At 37.0% G+C, this 17700-nt stretch overlaps 2 protein-coding genes across 3 annotated transcripts in view; one reads left to right on the forward strand and one right to left on the reverse strand.

The window, feature by feature from the left end:
• The window catches only part of LOC122641980 (trigger factor-like protein TIG, Chloroplastic), a 64740-nt gene extending 60274 nt beyond the window's left edge, over positions 1-4466 (forward strand). For both annotated transcript variants that reach the window (XM_043835344.1, XM_043835345.1), the window contains exons 10-13: positions 2359-2439; positions 2843-2992; positions 3818-3913; positions 4225-4466. In XM_043835344.1, coding sequence (XP_043691279.1) covers positions 2359-2439; positions 2843-2992; positions 3818-3913; positions 4225-4302 — 405 coding nt within the window. In that variant the 3' untranslated portion in view covers positions 4303-4466. The remainder of the gene's footprint in view (positions 1-2358; positions 2440-2842; positions 2993-3817; positions 3914-4224) is intronic.
• Positions 4467-8770: 4304 nt separating this feature from the next.
• On the reverse strand, positions 8771-10509 carry LOC122641982. Its single transcript, XM_043835347.1, has 2 exons — positions 10032-10509; positions 8771-9338 (listed from the first exon to the last, which is right to left on the reverse strand). Exons 1-2 carry the CDS (start codon positions 10477-10479, stop codon positions 8821-8823), a joined length of 966 nt encoding a protein of 321 aa, XP_043691282.1. The 5' UTR covers positions 10480-10509; the 3' UTR covers positions 8771-8820.
• Between the last annotated feature and the right edge of the window lie 7191 nt (positions 10510-17700).

The raw sequence follows: 17700 nt of genomic DNA on the forward strand, positions 1-17700 counted from the left end.
CCTAACCCAACCATTGCATCTGTAACCGGTATTGATGTTGATGAATATATGTCGCAAGAGGGGCGTGCACATTCAGAGTCATCGAGACCTTTTGAGCCTGCTGTAGGAAGTCCTGCTGATGATGATGGTGGTGGTGATGATGACAATGGTGATGGTGATGATGGTGATGGTGATGGTGATGGTGATGGTGGTGGTGGTGGTGGTGGTGGTGGTGGCATGCAGAGTGGTGGTTGTTACGATGATCATCATGAGGGGATGCGCGAGCAGTACCAGTGTGAAGTGGGAACGCAGGGGGACCCTGTGCGTTTCACAGGTGAGTCTCAGTTTACGCATGCCACTCAAGATCAAGACCATGGTGGCCACACTAAAACATACAACAGAAAGAAGGGTTGCAAACACTCACATGCTCAGGATGATGAAAATAGTATGAACACCATGCTTGCAAGTTTCGGAAGCATGAGTATAGATACCACTAGTGAGCATCAGTCATGGCATTCATCTCAGCATCATCATGGCTATGACTATGGCCAAGAGAGCACCGGTTCTGAATATAGTGGCTATGGTCAGTTTGGGCAATCAGTAGTTGAGTTTGACAATCAAAGCACTGGGTCAGGTTTTGGGTATGTATTCCCAGTCCCAAACCAGCCATACACGCCTCAAACTCAATATGACAGTAGCAGTGGATCTCATACCTCATACCAACAGCCTCCCATGTACCCTAGGATAAGGAGTTTGGTATATGTTGATGACAACACTTATATGGAGGTTGTGTCACACTATGCGCAACACTTTAGCAATTCTATAACATGGGAATTCTTTGTGAATCAATATGGGGAAGAATTCGTTACTTGATCACATTTTATGTAACAAATTCAGAGAAGATTGATGTAATGTACTTTTTATTTGAATGTTTTGATTGATATGTACTAAATTGAATGTTTTGATTGCTAATTTGCTATGTATTACTAAATTATGTGTAGAGTAGGTTGTTTTAGTACGACAAGTCGCCTACCAACCTATGGTCCAAAGTGAAACTCATATTTGGACTTGTTTTTTGGGAAATCTGAGCATGCCATTGTGTTTAAATGGCCTGAGATAGGCTGAATATCAAGTTTCAGACCCAAAATATGTGTAAAACCCACCGAGTTGGGGGTCCGAGTCAAAAAAAAAAAAAAATGCAGTAACTCGCCGAGATCTCGACTTGTCTCGGTTTTTGGCTGGGCCGAGATGCCTCCGAGACCCGAGTTTTTGAACCTTGGGTATCATACCAGTTCAAATTTGGCATAAAACCAGTGTGCTTCAAAACCCATTCTTCTTTATGGTGCCATTTGTGCTCTATCCAAGGTTTAAAGTATTGTATCGATCTGTATTGGCCTAGGACTCAATACGATATGTAAAACAAAATTAATTGTATCTTTCTTGTATTGATTGATACAGGGTTGATATGGTCTGATACAGGACCTATACGGGTCGATACGGATCAATACACGTAAGACACACTCGATGCGTCTTCTGTAAACCTGCAAAACAGAAACCATGAGTGAGATACAAAACTGAGAGCTACCGAAGGCATTGGAAACTTGTTTTTCTCTTCTCTCTGAGTTGGGGGAAATCATCTAGCATAAAAAAAAAGAGGACCCCTAATCTTCACCAGTTCAAGAAGTTTTGGGGATTTACATTGTTCAAATCACTGATCAAAATAGAATTGGGCAAAAAAGAAGTAAAGTTGTAGACCTCTTTTTTTTTTTTTCTTGCTGAAATCTCCTTTTTTCTTTTATTTATTTTATTTTTGTTTTTTTGTTATGCATCACTAGATTAGGTAAAAACAACTCAAACCCTTGTATCAAACTGATATATATATATATATATATATATATTTAGCATAATATGGTGTTTTATGCTTTAAAAGCGTATTTTACAGAATTTTATCACCTCAAGTACAATACACCTAAAGTGCACCAAAAAGGTACATCTAACGGTGCACCTTAAAGTGATTTTGTTTAAAACACTCCCCCAAGTGCATGTGCACTGTCAGATGTACCTTTTTGGTGCACTTGAGGGTGTACTGTACTTGAGGGGATAAAGGTCCTATTTTACATGTATCATAAGCACATCCACACATTTCTTGACCATTTCCATGTGTACTTTTAGCATGTTTTACGTCTCTCCATTATGATACGCCTCTTAAAATCGCCCTTCTGATATAATACCCAATACTGATACTTCAAACCTTGGTTCTTATGAGTGTAACCATATTACCTCTTTGATTTCAGTGATAACATTCCCTGAATTATATGAGTTTCCTCTATGTGATTGATTCCTAGCATTAATCATTTTTTTTTCCTTGAATAATTTCAGATGATTGAAGTTGATATTCCTCAGGCCATTTTTGAGGAACAAGGCCGGCAACTTTATGGAGCAAAACTTCTAGAGACACAGGTCCAAATCTTCAAAACAACAATTCTTTCTTTATAAAGGTTTTGTCAGCTTGGAAGTCTCCGTACAAAAGAGATGATTTTTAAAAAAAGAAAAACATGTGAGCTGTGAATGTCTTGGGAACTTTTTTTATGCTTGAACGGATCTTTCTTACATGTTCAGACAAATGCAAAAGAAAAGAAAAGAAGGATGGACCATCTGTTGAAGCTGGTTCTGTTCTTGCTAATGTTTAAAGCAGGATCCATTCAGAACTGTGTTTTGATTCTCCTTTTCATAAAACGCGTAACAAGTTTTAAGGGCTCCAGACTGTTCTACAGTTCTTGGCCCCAAACCGAAGATATAGGTTTGATATATCTCTTTCTTTAGAATTTTTGTTTTCCTGATTTTAGGGCATTATCTCAAACAGGCAAAATTGAAACTCAATGAAGAGCAGCTGGCTTCTCTTTCAAGTCCTAAAGCAGTAAATGAGTACCTGGAAAGACACAGGGAGAATATAACAACTGTGATCAAACAAAACCTGGCTGTTGGTGATATTTTCAAACGTGAAAATTTGCAGGTGACTATCATATGTTTATGTTATACTTTTCATATACCTATTGTTCTATAACAACAGAAGGTTATATATTCGTGCCACTCACTGTGCATATCTCCATCCATTGGAGCCCTTTAATGGTGGCTGCATCCCATGGTATTTGTTTGTGGTCCCAGAGTAAAATTTATCAAAGAATTTTAATGTTCTAGTGAAAAAGTAGGAAGGTCTAAACTCCATTTGGTTGGATGTAAAAAGTTGTAAAGCAGTCTAAACTATGTTAAGAAGAGAAGACCAATTGCATGACGGAAAATAATGAATTCTTTTAGTATTCGAGAATCGAAATATAAATTTCCTGCATCATACTTCCTCACAAGTATATTTGTCGCACAGTTATTGTTTGGCATCATCTGGAAAATTTCCTTTTTGTTTTAGAATGCAAATTACACATTTTTACATCAACCAGATGGAGCCTAAGTAAAACCCATGGAGGATCATCATCTGGAACCTGGTAAACAGGTACCTCATTCAGAAGAATCCATGCAGCATATTTCATTCATGCATTTTAGTGGGAAATTATGCACAAGATGAGATTCTTTTTATTTTCTTCAACAATATTTTTTACTAAAAAAAAAATTATGAACAAGGCAAAGGTTGCTTGCGTATAGCTTCCATGTGAATTTGATTAGAGAGAAAATTTCAGTTGTAATAAGTAATAGTAAAATGACTATCCATGTCATGTTATAAATGGATTAACAAATGAAGAAAAAACATTGCCAGTGTGTTGTAGTATGGTCATTCTGCTCGTCTTTTATAAGAATGTTATTTCTAACATGTTTTACCCTGTTGCAGTATCCCACAGATGAGCTTGTCAAAGAAGTGGAGAACTCCATCGCAGAATTCAAACGCCATAAACAAGAATATGACGAGGAGCGAGTAAAGGACCAGGTCAGTATGTTCTCATCTTATTGAAATATTGTCGACAGCTACTTGTTATGTCGACACTGTTAAGAGTTCAGACTCCTATGTTGACCTGATTGTGTCATTATCAGAGGACATCCTACTACTGTTTCCATGTTACTGCTCTAGTACTTCATGTGTAAAGGAACGAAGGTTATGGAATATAGATCCAATTTTACACTAGGACCCACCCCCTGTACTGGAAGCAGGACACACTGTTTAGATAGGAGTGATTCCCCTTGCACTTGCATTCCATAGGCAGTAAATATGGGTATCTTAGGAGAATTTGTGCTGTGCAGGTGCAAGAAATCCTAGAGGGAGCAAAGGTGCTTGAATGGTTGAGAGAACATGCAGATATCCAATACATAACCAGGTGAGGAGAGAGAGAGACATCAGTCTCATGGAGAATATAGAACACAAAATGAAGCAAAATTGGAGGTGGCATTATGGGTTTTCTTGTGAGGCTTTTGTTTTTCTCCACCCTCCTCTACTTCTAGCAAGCCAAGAGATTGTTAAAAATTATTTATTTTCCAGCTACTATTAGTCTTTGGGACCTTTTGATGGACAGCAACCCTGGTCAAAAATGGTGGGTGGTTGTCTAAAACTGCTACATGACGGATCATATAGGGCTGAAATTATGTGGTCTAATGGGGTCACATCATGGTGGATGAAGAGATTCTCTCTTTGTCCATAGTGGCGAGATATTTCTTTGTTTTTTTTCAATCATTTATCAAAACTTTCTAAGTCATCTAATTTGTCTGCCTTGTTTTGTCACATGGGAGGCTGATGTACCAATTTCAACCGTTTAGACTCATATAATCATGACCTTTGTCCTTTGCTAGCATGTTTGAGGTATCAGCCACCGATCCTAAAACTGTATTCGTGAAATGGTATACTGACCAGGGGTAAAACAGTCAAAAACTTGAGTTTTGGGAAAATCAGGGCAAACTTGTCCAATGCAGACCAAATTATGCTGATCCGTATTGGTATCGTATCAGTTTTGAAGGTAATCGATACCTAGTCTGATACCGTGTATTAAAACTATGCTTACAAGTCTCATAGATTATTTGAAACATAATCTCATAGATTATATGAAACATGACACTCAAAACTCAATATGAACAGGTAAAAGCGAATACTATAGCAAGGGAATCCCTTGAAACAAAGGGAATGAAATTAAAAATTATTTTCCCAACTAATGGTTGGCCTCTAATTTCGCATGTACTTGGTAATTTTCCATTGATCAATATGGATTGACCGATACAGTACAAATAATTTTTTAAAAAAAATTAAAATAAAATATTGGGTTTTGATCTCATTTCGGTTTGATACGGCTAATGCGTATCAATATCGTTGGCGACCGGATATCGGTGCCAGTACCATGAACTAAATCCTTGACTTTAATGATACTGTTTGGATTAAACTTTTCTTACAAGAAACATTAGATTCTGTCAATGAAATCTTAATACCATGAACTAAATCCTTGACTTTAATGTTTCTGTTTGGATTAAACTTTTCTTACAAGTAACATCGGAGTTTTACCTGTCAAAGAAATCTAAATCCCATTCAAATTGTCAATAAGCCATCTAAAAAGAGGCCTTACAGAGAAACCTCCTCAAAGAAAGAAAAGAATAATTACATCCTAGATTTCAAAGGAGATATTGAGCAGCCTAAATGCATAACATTTCTATAATTTCTATGACTACAGAGTTTAAAACATCATCAGAGCCACTGTGCATGTTTCAAACAATCGGATCGGGTGAATCACCCGATTCGAATTGGATGGGCGGTACACCATCTGGATTACTACTAATATTGTGAACTTTGTTGTGAGCATGGTTTGAGGTATCAATATTGGATCGCCTGTATTTGGTTATCCGTATTAGTATCGCTAACCACAGATCTTGATACTATGTTGATACCATATCGGTGAAACGGCACAGACAAGAAGTAGAACAGCCAAAAAACCCAATTTTCTAAGAAAACTAGGGGTAAATCTTTGATACGGTTCGATCCATGCTGATTTGTATCGGTATTGTAACGGTTTTGAAGGTGATGGATACCGTGCATTAAAACCATGTTTATGAATCGCTTTGGTTTCATCTTTAATCTGAATTTGTTGACTATTGTTTCCTTCTTTAAATAAACTTCCTTCTTATAATAAGATTAAGATACCCAAAGTTTATTGAATAAAAAAAATTCCAAAAACGACTTCTGGAAATTCACTGTTTCTTCATTATCCATTCAATGAAAAAAAAAATATATCAATTATAAATGCACTTAGAATCTTAGATGTTCAGGAATAAACCGGATTCATAATAAATTCACATACTAACCTTAATTCTTCTTAAGACTCAAGGTCATACGAGCTAAAGGTTAAACCCTTTATTTTTTGGGAAATTTACACATACCACCCCTAAGGTTTGACTAAAGGATATTTTCACCCCCCAGTTTTGGAAAATTCTGCGTACCCCCTTGAGGTTTGCAAACGGTAACAAATAAGCCCATTCCGTCAGTTCATGACAAACACTGGGAAAAATAAGAGGTGAAATGACAAAATTACCCTTGCAAAAAAAGAATAAAAAAAAAACCTGCAACTCATCTTCCCCAAATCAATTGGGGAAGATGAGTTGCAGGTTTTATGGAGAATAAGTTTAAAAAGATCTTTTAATTCATGGATAAATGGGGAAAAACAAAGAAATTAAAGAAAGGAACAAGAGTTGTGATCCGGACTCCATCTTCGCCATCTAGTTTGGCAATATTGGACTCCATCTTCGCCATCTTGGTCGTCTCCTTCTCCACCTTCGTCAGCATCTTAGCCAGTTTTGTTGTTTCCTCCTCCACATTCGCCAACTTAGCCACTACACTCGCCGTCTCTGTCCTCGCCGTCTCTGCCAAATCCTTTGGAGCCTCCAAAACCGACTTTGAAGCTTCCACCGCCGCCTTTACTGCCTCAGCAACCGTTGTCTTCACCGCCTCAGCATAATCCGTCTTCACAAGAAAGTTCAATTCAATCTTATTTGACCTCAACGACACATCTACTGTTTCCGCAGGGGTTTTTGGTGCTTCTAATGCTGGTTTTGCAGCCTCTGCCGCGGAGGTTGAAGGCACCTTCTCAAAAAAGATAATTTGAAGATGAATCCGAAGCTGTATACGGAAGCTTCTATTCAGATGACTCTTTATCTCTCGAAAAAATAACATCAGAGAAAAAAAAGAATTTTGAAACGATTTTGTGAATCAGACAGACGAAGAGATGTAAAAAGGTTGGAGAAATTACCTCAACTGCCATCTCAACGGCCTACGGCCATGAACCACATGGTTGAAGCCACCGAGTCGCTGAGGATTAGGGCAAACAACCACATCTTTCCAATCGGAGATGGAAACAACACTCCTAATCTCTTCGCATCCATCTTTCCATCGTCGTTCTCATCGAACACCTTGAATGCCTCTATTAGATCTACATCCTCCTGCGATGACGATTCTGCTTTTGCTGCTTCCCCATCGTCCTCGCCACCACGTCGATGATTCTTCTGGGATGAGAATGGGATGAGGATATTGACAAATCCGATAGCATTTATACTTGTACAAGGTTGTCATGGATGTTCTTCCTTCCAGATTGAACCAGAGATTTTCATCTTAGCTCCATCTAACCTGCAACTCTTCTATCAACCGATCCGAAACCCTAATCTCAACTTGATGAACAACATGTTCTTCCATCCTTTCCCCTCTTCTATCATTCCTGTAACTCTCCTTAACCAGTCTCTCTCTCAGGTGTTCTTTCGGCAACTCATCTCGGCATCCATGGTGTTCCCTACTAAGGATACCTGCAACTCATCTTCCCCAATCGATTGGGGAAGATGAGGTGCAGGTGTTTTTTCTTTTTTCTTTTTCTTTTTCTTTTTTTTCTTGTAAGGGCAATTCCTTCAGTTCAAGTCTAATTTTTAACAGTGTTAGTAATGAACTGATGGAATGGACTTATTTGTTACCGTTTGTAAACCTCAGGGGGGTACGCAGAATTTTCCAAAACTTGGGGTGAAAATATCCTTTAGTCAAACCTCAGGGGTGGTATGTGTAAATTTCCCTTATTTCTTTTAGTCTTTCAATTATGACTTGTAGCACTTGTCTCATATACTATTTTATCAAAGATTTGGCTGTAAATTTTTAAGGTCCATTTAAGAATGCTAACTTTTAAGAACATACCTTAAAATAATCCTAATTTATAAGGGTGGGGGTATTCCTTCTTATTAATTAATATAAAACAAGATGTAATATAAACTAATTGTGTGATTTAAGAAAAAAAAAAATCAAGCATATCTCATGTAGCATGTGTCAGGGAATTTTTATTTTTAAATTTTGGACTACTTGAAAACGTTTAGGAATTGGAACCGGCCCACCAATTAGTTAATGGTCTTGAATCTCAAGTTTGGAACTGATTAGCTTATTAATCCGGTTCTGGAGGAATCGAACCGATAATCTAGAAATAGACCAATTGACACCCCTAATGAAACTTGGACCTCCTAGTAAGGTGGGATTTTACACACCACAGTCTACCAACTGTGCTAAACAATTGTTCTATTTTTTGTTTTTTTTTTTTTTTGATTTTTTCTTTTTACTAGAATGATAAGAAATCAATAGAATGATAGGAAATCAATAAAGTTCACTTCTTATAGTTAAATTTACAAGAATTTTTGAATAAAGGGCTGCAAAAAAAATAAAGATCTTTGGAAACCTTCACTTCCGATCCCATGCCTGAACTCAGAATCAGTAGCTTCTCAATTCCCATGCAAAAATCAAATCAGGGGATACTTACAATGAAAGGAACTTTTTTTCTCTCAATATTTCTTGCATTCTACAAAAAACAAAAAGACGATAAAGGGGAAAAATGAACAACTTAATTACAATCCTATACCATTAAACACCGCGGCTAGGTTTCCAGCTTTCAAGCTCAAACCAACCTTGCGGGCCGACGCAACTCTACAATAACTGTAAATTGCCGGCGACGCCTCGAATCCAACTGACCGCCTCTCTCTCAAATCTTCCCCCATTGTCACCGCCGCCTTCCTCTGAGAACCAGCTCCAGCTCTTGTGGTCCGCTTGTAAGGGCCAAACCACTTGGCCTGCATGTAGGCGTTCTTCCTCCATGGAGGCACAGGCATATTCTTCCTCTTCATTGACTCTTTAGCGGCCACGCACATCAACCTCACCACCTGTTTCAGTTCCTCTGGTTTTCCGACGAAGGTTGAAGGAAACAACTCCAATAAAGATAGATACCCATCTGTCGCCCTAGCAATTGTGAATTCTGCTTCCAGTGTCACTTCCACCATGTACCGTGTCCCCTCTACGATCACATCTATGTATTCGTAGTCTCCACCAGGGAACCGCCCCATTTTCTCCCATCGGGATTTGCAAAGACCTGAAAAATAAATCAATAAATTTTAATTAGGGTTTATGGTTACCCATGTACTAATAAATCGATTTAAAGCGTTATCTATAGAAGTGAAAGCAAATTGTGTAAAGCGTTATCTATAGAAGTGAAAGCAAATTGTGTCGCTTTTGGTGTATTGTACCTAACATCATGTGATATCAGCGCTAAGACACCATGTCATGAGTCAACATAAAAGATTACCTTTCGTAGTTTGTACACATCGTTTGTTCAGAAATTCCAATTCCCAAGTAACAATTAGCAACCATTAACACCATTGTTATTGGATTGCTTGAGATCTTCATCCAAGGTTCAACTTGGGAATCTTTTAACACACCAAAACATACATGGGAGTTCTGATCTGGACTCAGTTGGTCCAGTCCTGAGTCTCGTGACTCCTAAGAATCCTTGAAAATGTTTCCCAGCTAGTTAATGAGCTCATTGGAATTTGGAATTCGAATGGAAATCAGACCCAATTCATATAAATTTTTTCGTCTACCCCCTAACCCCATGCACGGTTTTAATTTCAGATCAAAACTCCAGACATCAGAGAGATTCCCCGTACGCTATAGTGTACGGAGGCTTTAAATGTGAAAATGGCATGACTTAAGCTACGCTCAAGGCGCACATTAGCGAATTACAATCACGAACCAAAAAAAGAAATTTAATTTTTCTGTTGCTTACCTGCATCGAGACCTCTCTCGCGTAATCGATTCATTAACAGACGTTTAACACCGGCCGACGAATCAGTTCCAATGGATCTGCTAGCAATCTCTACTTCGTTACGAATCATTCGTTCGACACTACCATCACCGTCATGAGAATTAGAAGCTTCGCAACCTAACAAGCTCTGCAACATCTCTTTCGCCTCGGATACCGACCAGAAACTTTCAGAATTAGCGTCTTCAAAAATGCTTTTCTCGCTTTCCATTTGTTCATCTTCATCGTTATTGTCTTGTTCTCGTTCGACTCCATAGTAGTCTGTTTCGATGAACGAGTCGATGAGATCAGATAGATCGGAAAAGTCTCCCTCCGCCGAGTACTCACTCCCGCTGCTCTCGCATGGACGAACACGAGCTACCTCGTCGAACGCCGCTGCAACTCTCTTAAATCCTACCGGAATCTTAGCCATTGTCGGCTTCTGTTCTCTTCTTTTTCCCTTTTCTTGTGAAGAAATTTCACTTTTGATTACTCTTTTAAGAATTCTTCAAAACAAACAAGAACGAAAAGGGAAGGGTTAGTGCTCTGGTTTATATAGAGGAAGGAAGTGAACTAATGGAGAATTCCATGTCATGATAATGGCGATGAGATGATGACATGCAAACGACTAGGAGTCCACAAAACAAGCAGCATATTCCTAACGGTCCGTTTGGTTTAACTTTGGATTCGGATTTATATTCACAATTTCTACAAACTAAAAAACGGAGTGATTGGAAATCCTTGGGAGGAGGGGGTGTGTGACCGTGTGGTGAACCTAGTCGTCTTTGGGTCTACATTAAGTCAAGCTAACATAGTCGCTTTTGCGTCCACAATCAATCTAGCATTTTCCAAATTTGAGTGTGTGCTTATTATAGAGGGGTGTATCATTGTCAACTGGTCCATTCGGTCCGGTTTGGTTTTACATGTATCGGTTTAAATAGGAAAATAGAACTCTGAAAGGCAATATACATTAAGGGTGGCAATTGAGCCGTTCGGTTCGGTTTTTTTGGTTTCGGTGTGAGTTTCAAGCAAACTGAAACATAAGGATTTTTTGGTTTCGACTCGAATTCGGTTCAGTAATTCAGTTTGTAATATCAATTTCAATTTGGTTCAGTTTGGTTTTCAAACCTGGGTATAGATTGGTTTTGGGTAGGGATTGGGTAGAGTTTTTAGGGTTTGGGGTTTTGTTTGCGTTCAGTTCGGTTCAGGTTCGGTCCTATCGGGCAGGCCAATTGGTGGTCCATCGGTTTAGCTTGAACCGAGCTGAATCTGAATTCTAATCCGTAAACTGAAGCCAAACCGATAAGCCCTCAATTCGATTTGGATCAAGCTCGACCAAGCCGTTTTATCGATTAGGTTTAGGTTTAGGTTTTGGTTTTGACATCCTAATCAGACATGGAAGAATGCAAATTGACCACCCCGCCTTTCAAAAGGCAAAAGTTTATCCCAATTGATGCTCATGCACACTACCTTTCAGGGAACCTTCTCTCAATTTTGTGTCGATTTTTAAAAACCCAGTTCTTAATCGCCAGATAAGGGTTCTTTTTGACGATCCATTTTGCCCGGTCCAACCGGTTTAGGCTTTTAATACCCTTATATACAATATCTAGAAGATCCTTGGAGTGAATAGAAAACTGAAGATTGGTATCAAAGGGTCAAGATGGAAGTATAGGGAGATTTTTGTCTATGGATAATACTACACGAGAATTAAAAGAATATTAAAAATAGTTGGAATTTAGGGAACACAGTTAATTCAAACGTTTGAGTTCTGTTAACGTCGATCGTCGTGACTTTACTGGGAAGTTGGGAAGCGAAGATTAGAAACCGAGAGATAGACATAGAGGTGACGTGGCAGGACCCCACATTGCTTGGGGATCACGATTCACGGCATGCTTTAAGCACCTTAGTCTGTGAAAACCCCGTGAACTGCATGCTGCTGCTTCATTGTTGACACGGACTGTAAAAGTGTCACTGCAATGCAGCTGTGAACTTACACACTCTGCCATGTGGAAACTGCAGGTCACACGTGCCAGCACTAAGCTTATCAATCGATTCGGTTTGTTTCAATTTTACTTTGGTCTAACGGATTATTAATGTGAATCAAAATTGAATTGGTTCTAAATTTTGATACTCAAACCAAACTTGCTTGGTTTGTTTTCATACAGTCAATTGGATTTGAGCTGATTTATTCGATTTGGCTTGTTCAATCCGATTTTGATTGTCAATTACGATTCCAATTTGACACCCTTACCTAGCATACCATATTTGTGGAGAAAGAGAGATTTTGTTAGAGCCATGGAGGGAGGTCCTTCAAGCGGCCAAGTTCGATGAATATCATTTTTATGTCCAAATCATAATTAGCAAAAATGAGAATGGCAAAAAAATCGGAATCTAATGGTACAAGTTTTAAACGGTGAAAAATTGCATACGAAAGATCAAATAAAAGGTCAAAAGAAAAAATTGAGAATGATAAAAAATTGGAAAATGGATGGTAAGTGTTTTAAACATTTATACTTAAAAAAAAGGGACTATTCTCATATAAATTGAAGAATGTTTATTTGAAATACATGCTTCTAATGTTCAAAATAACTCTAACATCCAAAACTAATCCATATATGTACTACAACCCATTGTAAGCTCCAAGACATGTTATCTAATATCATCCAATATCAATTCTTAATTCATACACCATAATGTCTGAAGTTGAACAATGTGGTTTTGGCTGCAACACACAGCCAACACACTCATGGAGTGACGTATGTTTAATTGGAGGTGGGAGTCATCACTTTAGAAACCCTTTTCAGTAGATGCATCAATTTGAACCTCAATTTTGGGGTTCATTGCATTGACCTTGAGTTGAAGATGATATCATGAGAAATGTACGTAACCCTTCGAGTCATCTTTACGTCAATGAAAGAATCAATTCAAACAGAGTTCGGGAGAGAGAGCTATGGTCAGTTTAGTAAGGCATTGTTTAACAAGTCCAAGTCCTTAAAAAACATTTTAAAAAAACGGAAACATGTTTTAATCACATTTAAAACGGGAATGTTTACCATTTGCCCTTTTTTTCCCCCAAACATATTTAAACCGATAAAAACTGAGAAAATATTTAAAACGAAGTTTTAAACGTGTTTTTGCTAACGAAGTTCTAGATGCATTGAATCTCACTTATCCAAAAAAAATTAAAATGGGTTTCCATCTCATATACAAACTATAACTCACAGTAATGCATGTTTGAGGCAAAGGCAAACCAAGTGAAGACAGTTGTCACCTATTCTTGCCACATAACAATAAGGATTTTAAACTTGAAATTGTGGGTCGAATCAATCCATACCGATTCTGATCTGATCAGATTAGAATCGACCGTAATTGATCTCAAAAAAACCTAGAGTCGGTACCTCATATCTAAAAACCAAGCAATCTAGTCCCCCCAAAAAAAAAACCCCTTAAATTTGGGCGTTCCAAAATGTCCAGAATCAGGATCAGTCACGGTTGATTCTAATGTATGAACCAAAATTGAACCAAATTTAGATTCGGTTCTAAACTTTCTTATTCAGTTCTATTCATTTCTACATCTATGAAACCGAATTTAAATTGAATTTATTTGGTTCTAACATTCTATAATTGGATTTTTGAGTTGATTTATTTGATTTGGCTTGTTCGATACGATTTTGGTTTTCGAGTTCCAATTTGACACCCTTATTTGTCACACCATACTTGTGAAGAGAGAGAGAGCGCCATGCAGATCCTTCAAGCGTCCAAATTCTTTGAATATCATTTTTATGTCTAGATGCATAAAAAATCTCACTTCCTAAAAACAATTAGAACGGATTTCCATCTCATGTACAAACTATAGAGAGAGTGTGTTTGTTAGAGCCATGGAGGTCCTTCAAGCGTCCAAGTTCAATGAATATCATTTTTATGTCTAGATGCATTGAATCTCACTTATCCCAAAAAAAAAAATTAGAACGGGTTTCCATCTCTTATACACACTATTAAATCACGGTAGTACCGATTTGAAGCAAAGGCAAACCAAGTGAAGATAGTTGTCACCTATTCTTGCCACGTAACAATAAGGATTTTAAACTTGGAATTGCGGGTTAAATCAATCCATATTGTCTTTGATCTGAACAGAATAGAATTGATTGAAATTGTTCCCAAAAAAACCTAGAATCGATCCCACATATCTATAAACCAAGCGATCTGATCCAAAAAAAAAAAAACTAGATTTGGTTGTTCCGAAACATCCAAAATCATGATTAGTCACAGCTAATTCTAATCCAAATTGGCTAATTCGAACGAGGCAGTGGCGATTTTTTGAAAGAATATGTAACAATGATATAATTTAAACTTTCTCGTCCTTGATTTTGATTTGATGATCTATCTTGTATATTTCAAGGGACACATATTCTACAAGAACACCCAAGGATTTTCTACATAGTCCAACAATTTACCGCATTGTAGCTTGAATATAATCCAAATTTTATGGAAAGATAGATCATAAGTCTCTATCCACATATCAAATTTTAAATCAAATGGAATTTATCAAGTCGCATAATAGAGCCCGGACAAATCCAGGATCACTGGAGAATGCATAATAATAATTAAAGTAGGTGTGTATGAACATACATGAGGATATTTAATTGAATTAATGAAGTTGACTTCATAGCTAGTGCAGATTTCATCCTCTCTCCATTTGCCCAAATAGTCACATCAACTCTCGGCTCAAGTTCACGTATGACAACATTCTCGTACACTTGCAAGCCATCCACATGGAATCCAGAGGAGCATCCACATGGAATCCACTCCTCCTCTAGATTCCTTCTGGATGACTTGCAAGCGTCTGAGAACATTCTCGTACGTGAACCTGAACCGAGTCCCATTATGAGGGTACGTGATATACTCTTCCTAAGTGAGCTGTGCTAAAAAGCACTTTTTGACTTTAAATAAATTTCAAAAGTATTATTTTAACACGTGTTACTACTTGATTGACACCAAATTGTCACATACGAAAAAAATCCTTTCATAGAATTATAAATAACTTATCTTAATGTTCCACCATTTTTTTTTATATTAAAGCATTAGGTCATGGAAGGGAATTGTATCTGGCCTGTTTTGCTTCTAGATACATTTGTTCTAGAGAAATCATTTATGACACAATTCGAAGGATAGAGCGAAACTTTAAACTGGTAGATGTGCTAATCATTTAACATTCGTTCAATTAGTATGAGTTTTCTATAAATTAAAAAAAAAAATTAGTATGAGTTTCTATTATTATATTTGCTTAGGCTCCGTTTTGTTGGAAGGGAAATTAAAGGAAAGTGAAAATTTTAAACTTAAAATAGAAATTTTTTTTTTTTTTTTTTTCTTTTGGGAGGGGGGGTTAATAACAGAAACTTTATAAGCATTATCTTATGATTTTAAGTTATGTTTTGATAAATGATATGAATTGACAGTATGCTAACAAGCAAGTGAGTTGGCACAATGGTTTTCGGTCTGTCTTAGTTAAGAATGTAATTGAATAGTTAAAAATTTGCATTTGATTCGTGTTTGTATCCGTTCAAAGGCATTTGTATTTCAAAAATCAGTTTACGGTAACTAGCCAAATCCGTTCAAAAGATAATTGAATACGGATAATTCAATTCAAACAAGATATTATCTGATCCGTTTAGCTAGGTACAGTCATATTTGGTCTTTTTTAGTTTTATTCAGTTCACTCATTTCTACCTATCTAGAACCAAATTTAAATTGAATTTATTCATTTCCAACATTCTATAGTTGGATTTGAGCTGATTTCTTCGATTTGACTTGTTTGATCTGATTTTGGTTTTCGATTACGATTCCAATTTGACACCCGTACCTGCTACGCCATATTTGTGTAAAGAGAGAGAGAGATAGAGATTTGGTAAGAGCCATCGAGGTCCTTCAAGCGTCCAAGTTCATTGATTATCATTTTTATGTCTAGATGAATTGAATCTCATTTATCCAAAAAAAATTTAGAACGGGTTTCCATCTCGTATACACACTATAAATCACGATATTGCTGGTTTGAGGAAATGGCAAACCAAGTGAAGACAGTTGTCACCTATTCTTGCCATGTAAAAATAAGGATTTTAAACTTGGAATTGCGGGTCGAATCAATCCATACTGATTCTGATTTGGTTAGATTAGAATCAACTGAAATTTATCCCAAAAAAACTTAGAATTGGTCCCTCATGTCTAAAAACGAAGCAATCGGGTTCAAAAAAAAAATCTAGATTTGGCCGTTCCGGAATGTCCAGAATTGAGATTAGTCATGGCTGATTCTAATCCAAATCGACTAATTCAATCAATCCAATTACGATTTTTTAAAGTGTGTAGCAATGATATAGTTTAAACTTTCTCATCCTTGATTTTGATTTGATGATCTATCTTGTATCTCCCAAGGGGCACATGTTCTACAAAAACACCAAAGAGGGATTTCCTATGTAGTCCAAAAATGTACCACATTGTAGCTTCAATATGACCCAAATTTTATGGAAAGGTAAATCCCTAAGTCTCTATTTACATAATAAATTTCAATTCAAATGGAGTTTGTCAAGTAGTAAAAATAGAACTCTAATAAATCCAAGATTACTGGAGAATGCATAATAATAATAAGGGAAAAAGATCTCTGTCCAGGAGTGTGGCCTACGTCAGCATCCCCATGAGTCAATCTCTATCCTCCTTATGTGAAAAGACACCTCTGCCACCTTCTTTTAAGGAGGAGAGAGATAGACTCATGGGAATACTGGCGTAGGCCACACTCCCGTACAGAAAACTGCTTCCCTAATAATAATTAGAGTAGGTGTGCTTGATAACATCAACTATTCATGTGGCATTATGAGATTGGGAAACTCTTCCTAAGTGAGGAGTGCTAAAGCACTTTTTTAGCCTTTAAATAATTATTTTAACACGTGATACTATTTGGTTGACACCAAATTTTCACATGTGAAAAAAAAAAATTCGTTTTCATAGAATTACATGAATGACTTATCTTAATGTTCCACCATTTTTTATATTGAAGCACTAGGTCAAGGAAGAGAATTGTATCTACCCTGCTTTGCAACTAGATACATTTGTCCTTGAGACGAAATCAGACGCAATTCAAAAGGATGAAGCTAAATTTAAAAAAGGTGCTAATCATTTAACATTAATTGAAGGGGAAAGCTTTCGTACACGGTCGTGTAAATTGTGTACGTGAGAGGATCTCTTACTTCACAAAAAGTTGAAAAAGTCATAAATACTCACCCATTAATTAATGCCTTGAAACTCCCACCCTCTCACATACACGGTTTACACGATCGTGTATGAAACCTTTCCCCTTAATTTAATTAGTATGAATTTCTATTATTATATTTACTTAGGTTTTGTTTGGTTGCAAGGAAAATTAAAAAGAAAGAAGTGAAATTGTTAAATTTAAAAAAAAAACTTTTGTAATCATTATCTCACATGACTATATTTCCTTGCAATCAAATTAAGCTTTAATGTATTTTCCTAGAATAAAACAAAACATAGAAGAGAAACAATGGATGCAGAAGAGAACTTATCAATTGGACTAGCAATCAAACCACTCATACCCCCAAATACACCTTTTTGACTCGAATTTTTTACTCAAATTTAGTTGAATCCACTC

This window comes from Telopea speciosissima, chromosome 10 (assembly GCF_018873765.1).
Source record: "Telopea speciosissima isolate NSW1024214 ecotype Mountain lineage chromosome 10, Tspe_v1, whole genome shotgun sequence".
Classification (NCBI taxonomy): Eukaryota; Viridiplantae; Streptophyta; class Magnoliopsida; order Proteales; family Proteaceae; genus Telopea; species Telopea speciosissima.

Coding starts and splice junctions, on each gene's coding strand:
- LOC122641982 (XM_043835347.1), bottom strand. CDS start 10,479: ATGGCTAAGATTCCGGTAGGATTTAAGAGAGTTGCAGCGGCGTTCGAC. Junction 9,339..10,031: donor CGAGAGAGGTCTCGATGCAG/GTAAGCAACAGA, acceptor TTTATTTTTCAG/GTCTTTGCAAATCCCGATGG.